The sequence below is a fragment of the Phaethon lepturus genome, unplaced genomic scaffold, assembly GCF_000687285.1.
Source record: "Phaethon lepturus isolate BGI_N335 unplaced genomic scaffold, ASM68728v1 scaffold6481, whole genome shotgun sequence".
In the NCBI taxonomy this organism is placed as follows: domain Eukaryota; kingdom Metazoa; phylum Chordata; class Aves; order Phaethontiformes; family Phaethontidae; genus Phaethon; species Phaethon lepturus.
The window spans coordinates 1-6,790 of record NW_010516890.1 but is presented as its reverse complement, the minus strand read 5'-3'; the positions used below and the strand labels follow the sequence as shown (position 1 = coordinate 6,790).

General features: G+C 40.9%; 1 protein-coding gene across 1 annotated transcript in view; it reads right to left on the bottom strand.

Moving 5' to 3' along the window:
• IFIH1 (interferon induced with helicase C domain 1) overlaps positions 1-6,782 on the bottom strand; it is a 29,905-nt gene extending 23,123 nt beyond the window's left edge. Inside the window, exons 1-3 of the mRNA XM_010296204.1 lie at positions 6,603-6,782; positions 4,674-4,830; positions 1,102-1,278 (exon numbers count right to left, since the gene is read on the bottom strand). Coding sequence (XP_010294506.1) covers positions 1,102-1,278; positions 4,674-4,830; positions 6,603-6,671 — 403 coding nt within the window. The 5' untranslated portion in view covers positions 6,672-6,782. The remainder of the gene's footprint in view (positions 1-1,101; positions 1,279-4,673; positions 4,831-6,602) is intronic.
• Positions 6,783-6,790: the final 8 nt, after the last annotated feature.

Here is a 6,790-nt window from a genome sequence, read left to right as displayed (position 1 = left end):
TAGTTCCCGGGATCCTCCTTCCGGCCTTTCTTGTAGACGGGCATCACATATGAATGGTTCTTTAATCATACTTTAATCTTTAATCATGTTTGAATCATTGGTTCCCAGCTACATCTGAGAATTGTTGCTGGTAAGTGCTGTTGCTCATAATCAACTCCCAAGGCACGTTTTTAAAAATGGATCCATATGAACAACAGGCCACAATGATTTCTAAAAATTTGTACTAAAACAATGTAGTTCTGCGCCTGTGACGTCAGTGACAAAGGTTGTTTGATGCTCTGTAAATACAAATACTTAAACAGTAAAATGACTTGTTGGACAGCACTAAAGGTCTTAGCACCCTTGTAAAAAGTGCTTAATACAGCTGCAGTTATAGGGGTACAGAAACGCTCCTCTTGATTTATATTTTTTCAACACCAAGAGGAGTTGTCAATGTAAACTTAATGTTTTTATTTGATAGTATAAAGCTATGATGAATAGGTCTCAAATAAAATATCAATTTAATACTATTAATATTTTAATAAACAAAATTAAATATGTGTAAAAATGACTCATTTCTTCACACAGTAAATTAAAAATTAATAATATAAAGTTGTTAAAAGTACTATTTAAGAGGAAAGGAAGATATTAATGTTGCTCAATTATAAGAGAATCAAGCAGCCCATAGTAGATAAAACGTTACGCCTACAACCAGGATACAGAAAATGTCTACGTGAAGGCGGCACACAGTGTGCTACAGATGTTTTGGCCATTCTGTACTGTGCTAGCAAATTGGTTTCTGAACCATCTCTTGCCTTTAAGATTAATTAGTTCAGTACAACAACATATTCCTGTCCTAGAGCAAATCTTTGAAGTGAACAAATTTGTAGATCTGACCCTTAAAATCGCTACTGCTCTTAATTCACCGGAAGCAATGGAATCTACTGCTTCCAAATAAATCAAGATTTACTTCTTCCATTCATTCCCTTCACCTCTACAGTACCTTATGTTCCTGAGTTTTTGAGCAAGATGGGAGCTAATGCACCAAGAACATTCTCTCAGTTACTTGCAGTTACTAAAGTTTAACTCGTACCAGCACAAAATACCAGTTAGTGGACGTACCTGAAACTACAGAATTCTCTCCAATAGATGTTTCCAATACACCGTTCTCACTGCTGAAACTATCATTCACATTTTCTTGCTGTTTCAAATCCTCCACTATGGCATATCCTGGTTGGCTTGTAACTTCTGTTTCTTTGTTTGGACTGTTCTTCAACCCATTTCGTCTATTCTCTGTTCCTAGAAAATAAACAGAAATTCCACAGCATTGTAAAACTTTTAATGTCTTTTAGTGTGGAGCACAGAAAACATAGGATTAACCTGTATTTATCATGCACATAATGCCGTAACATATGGTCTTGACTTAAACATTATAGTTTGGAATTGTCATGTTTTTATAAACTTTTATTAAGAAAGTTACTGGTCATAAATTTCAAATGTTTGTGGTCACTATAAGGATCTGAAAATTGAATTTGTGGACTAGATATTTCCTACCTTCTCAATTCCATTGGTCCTGTAAGCTCATAAATGGATGTACCTTACAGCAGGACTTCAGAACTTGCCCTGAGAGAGCTTTCACAAAATGTTTTCCCTCCTTCCACTTCTTTGTCTTATTTCAAATATGGAAATAATGTCTCTTTGACTTCTCTGTTCTTTTATTTTTATTAGACTCATCTAGAACTAGGCATGCTCCAAAGGCAAAAAATGCTGTTCAATAAATTATAAATATTTTTTACAAAAAATGCGTAAGACTTCATTCCAGGGTTATCCAGATTTGGAACTCAATTACTCTGCAATTAGAAATTACATTTAAAGAAATTAATAGATTTAATTTATTTAAAGATTTTTTTTTTTAAGTTCTCAATTTCTATGTGTAGGTGTCTGCTAATAACAACGTATTTTACTGATAAAAGTAAATAAAATAAAATAAAAATGATTTTAATAAATCATTTGGGATCAACCTGGAGTAATAAATGTAGCACCACTCTTTTTCTTCCAAGGTACCCAATGAACCTGTTCTTAACGTTTCCCATCTATGACCTTATATCAGCAATTATATACTTTACATATCGTATTGGGTTTGCATGGCAAGGTTTGATGGGAGGGGGCCTGCAGGGGTGGCTTCTCTGAGAAGCTGCTACAAGTTTCCCCTGTGTCTGATGGAGCCAGATGGAGCAGCTGGCTCCAAGATGGACCCGCCGCTGGCCAGGGCTGAGCCCATCAGCGACAGTGGTAGCACCTCTGGGATAACAGATTTAAGAAGGGGGGAAAAACCAGCAGCAGCAATTGCAGCTGCATAGAGGAGTGAGAATATGTGAGAGAAATAACTCTGCAGACACCCAGGTCAGTGAAGCAGGAGTGGGAGGAGGTGCTCCAGGCACCAGAGCAGAGATTCCCCTGCAGCCTGTGGGGTGAAGACCATGGTGAGGCAGGCTGTCTCCCTGCAGCCCATGGACCTCCATGGTGGAGCAGATATGCACCTCCAGCCTGTGGAGGACACCACGCTGGAGCAGCTGGATGCCCAAAGGAGGCTGCGACCCCATGGGAAGCCTGCGTTGAAGCAGGCTGGTGGCAGGACCTGTGGACCTGTGGAGAGAGGAGCCCACGCTGGAGCAGGGTTGCTGGCAGGACTTGGGACCCCGTGGGGGACCCATGCTGGAACAGACTACTCTTGAAGGACCGCACACTGGAAAGGACCTAGGCTGGAGCAGTTAGTGAAGAACTGCAGCCCGTGGGAAGGACTCACGTTGGAGAAGTTCACGGAGGACTGTACCCCATGGGAAGGACCCCACGCTGGAGCAGGGGAAGAGTGTGAGTCCTCCTCCTGAGAAGGAAGGAGTGGCAGAGAATGTGTGATGAACTGACCACAACCCCCACTCCCCGTCCCCCTTTGCTGCTTGGGGGGAAGAGGTAGAGAAAAATCGTGAGTGAAGTTGAGCCTGGGACAAGGGAGGGGTGGGGGAAAGGTGTTTTAAGATTTGGTTTTAGTTTTCATTATCCCACTCTGATTTGATTCATAATAAAGTAATTTTTCCCCAAGTTGAGTCTGTTTTGCCTGTGATGGTAATTGCTGACTGATCTCTCCCTGTCCTTATCTCGACCCACAAGCTTCTCCTTAGACTTTCTCTCCCCTGTCCAGTTGAGAAGGGGGAGTGATAGAGCAGCTTTGGCAGGCACCTGGTGTCCAGCTAGGGTCAACTCACCACACATATCTACACATGTACAGGACTGTGTATGTGGAAAATTTCTTATCATCTGGTAAAAGCAACACAATTTATGCTTTACGTATTAATTTGTACAGTTTCTTTTAGGGCCTGCATTGCCCAAGATTACTGAGAAACTGTGGAATAAATGCATTCATTCAGTATTGCACCAAACAACTTAATTAAACTTAAGTTTTACCCTATATGGTCTGTACTATACTGAAAATTCAGAAATGCAAAGTTTAAAAATAACTGAAAAGAAAAATATGAAAAGTCTTAATAATTTGCATATTTGCTAAATATTTGTTACTTTTTTTACCTCACTGATAGCAAACTAATGAAGACAAGAATTTTAGCCTAACAAAGCTGCAACACAAAATGAAAATTAGGACTGTGGTAGCTGCTGAGCTATTGCCAGCATCTGACTTTTACTCAGAACCATCTTCTGAGGCTCTAACTTGGTTGGTCTTGCACTGCAGACTGGAACACTTGACCACCTTTGAACTGCACACTCAAATATGGCAGCTGCTTATCTGTGTCTAGCAGAAGACAGCTTGATTCCTGTCCTCAACTGGAAGGGACACTTTCACACCCCTCTTATCCCAATCTTAATACGTTGTCCCATATGCAGCAACTAAAAGTACAGAGATGTAGTTCTGGTAAGCTCCTCAAGCTGAAGCTGTTAAATGGGAAATCTGTTAAAAAACTTCAGACTCAGAAATCTTATAAAACATACGTGGACCCCAATAAAAATAAGGAATACGGTATTTGGGGGCTGCTTCCTTTTTCATATTTTAGAATCCAGGGGAGCACTGGGATAATTTTACAGTATCATAATCATTGTACATGAATAAAAAGTAGTAACCAAAAACCTATAGCTCTTTTAGTTTCATTTCTGTAAATAATCTCTTTACTAGTTTATTCTATTATTTATAGTAAATTTTATACAATGTCTTGAGAATTATGAATGTCTTATCCCCAAGGAGACATACCGCAGTGTACTTTAAAATGCCGCATATATTTGTAAACCATTCTATAAAGGAAACACTAATCCTTGTGTTGAAGGAGAAATGCACAGAAGTTCTGTTTTGTTTCTTCAAGTTAATCTTCAGAATATTTTTTATGAATGATTATAAAAACATCACATTGAAAACCAATGGGTTATACAAGGTAAGGTTTCAGTTTAATTAAAACCACAAATATATTATTGTAATTTTGATATTGCTCAATAAGGATTTTTAGTGTCTAAGAATCTATTGAATAAGCTGTTAAAGAACCTGATTTTGAAATCCCTGGACAAGTGAAAGCATTAGTCTCAGTGTCACAGCAAAATCAATACGGTGAGAACATGGCATTGTTTCCTAAATAACGGTACAAAAGAAGAGATATTAAAAACTCCACACATCAGTACTAGTGAAATAAGATGATTACCTCCTGTATTTCCACTTAAATCATCTGCAAGGGCTCCATGTTGGGTTTCACGCAGGGCAATCAAAAATGAAGAGAACCAATCTTTCTTCTGCACTATTCTGCTCAATAGCTCCCTTGCACCATCTCTGTTCCCACGATTGTCAGTAACAGTGTGGATCTGGTGAGAATAAAAACAAAGCCCAACCCTGAGACAGACTTTTGAATGGTTCAGGGCAGTAAGAATAGTATAGGTACAAAAGCATTTCCCTGTCATCGTTAAAACATACTTAGAAATAAAGCGGCCCTGCCACTCATCAGAAGAGACTTACTGAAGTTTCGTCCAACCTCATGTTTATCCCAGATGGTTTTAAGTAGGATATATAAAACTTATGATAGCTGAAATTTACTTGGAGAGACTGGTAGTACTGGACAATGGTTATAATAATAACCACTATATAGTAATAATTATTATTGTGGACTAGTAATTGGTGTTCACACTGGTTTAGGGAATAGCCAACCTTGATTAAGGAAAAGTAATGTCATACAGCTTACCAGAGCTCAGACTTAATCTGTAACATGACCTCATACATAAAATGGAACATTTCCCTTCTTAAACTCTGGCTTCATCATCTCAATTACTACTTAAAGGTACGATAGCTAAGCCTCTAGAAAGTGGCTGTTGCCCTTGAAGAAGCTATGGAAAAGTGTCCCAAGGCTGTCATGAGCAGAACTTGACACGTCATCATGTGAGAAACAAAATGACCATCCCAAAGGCAAAGCAGCCTGAGACAGGTGTTCAGTCCTCAAGGGCAATCTTCTCAAGGTTCAGGAATGACCCACCCTAATATGCAAGAAGATGGGCAGGCATAGCAGTGGGAACCCCTGACTGAGATTGAACACTAAAAGGAAGTGCATGGGAGTGGGAGTAGGTAGAGGTAATAAGGAATATAGAAGCACATTAAGAAAGCCTAGGCACTGTTGGAGTTGAAACTGGCAGGATTGTGAAGGGTAATGAAGGGCTTAATGGCAATACCGGCAGCAAAAAGACCCGGAGGAACACGCGTCCTGATTACTGGGGAATGGAGCCAGTAACCTACCCAAAGGCCCCTGCCTCTGCCTGCTCTGTTACCATGCTCAGCTCCCCATCCCTTAGGGTGCAACTGGCCCTTACTGCAGCCTGACAGTCACCAGATTAAATTACGTATATGACTGTCATTTAACTGAGATGGAGCATTAAACTACCTAAAAAATGGACGCAAAAGCTCAGAGTGCAAATATGATGTAGTTCACCCTTAGTTTGCAGTTTTCCCCTTATTGCTATAGCAAGTATTGTTTTAATTTCTTCTTCTAACACCGAGTATACATTTTTTTGGGTTCCAAGTAAGTTTCATGCTAGTCTAGGCACATCATTCTTAGTCACATGGAGTAAACACTGGCAAATGTTTTCAGCAAAGATTAACACTTGCTCTTTTGTGTCAAACTGGTATTTCTGCTTGGCTTCACTGTCTGATACTCCTTAGTGAACCTATGGCAAAGAAGGGGAGGGAACATCTTGCTTTATTTTAACTCAAGTATTCTCTAGGACTTTACAGGCCATGACTACTGCCCTGGTATGATCTTCTCAACCTAAGGTCTGTGGCAAAATGAGAAGTAAAGCTGGCCATATTCTTTCCTTCCATTTGGACACTGGCCTAGTCTCTCTCTCTGCTCATGGCATTTTTCTTTCCTGGCTTTTAGAAGGCATCCTACCTGCTGGCCTATTGCCAACAGTCTTCATTGACTTAACTTGTAGCACCATTTCTCTTCCCCGCCCCGAGTTTGGGTACTGCCTTTTCATTTTTGCACTTCCAAGGCGATTTCTAGTTGCGGCTTCCTATCGCTCCACAGCTCTGGGGGTGGCCAGTGTCTGTGGCACAGCCTGGTGCCCGGCCTGGTGGCTGGGCCACTTACCCGGTCCAGGTCCTCGTCCTGGAAGATACCCATCTGCAGGCACTTCTCGGCCACCTGTATGGTCTGCATTCTATCCACCAGCGTGCTGTGAAGCAGCTGCACCAAGTGCACGCAGAGGTCGTGGTCAGCCTCCTGGGCCGGCGAGGGCAGCTGGGTGAGGCTGGGGTTCGCGTAGCAGACAGCCAGGC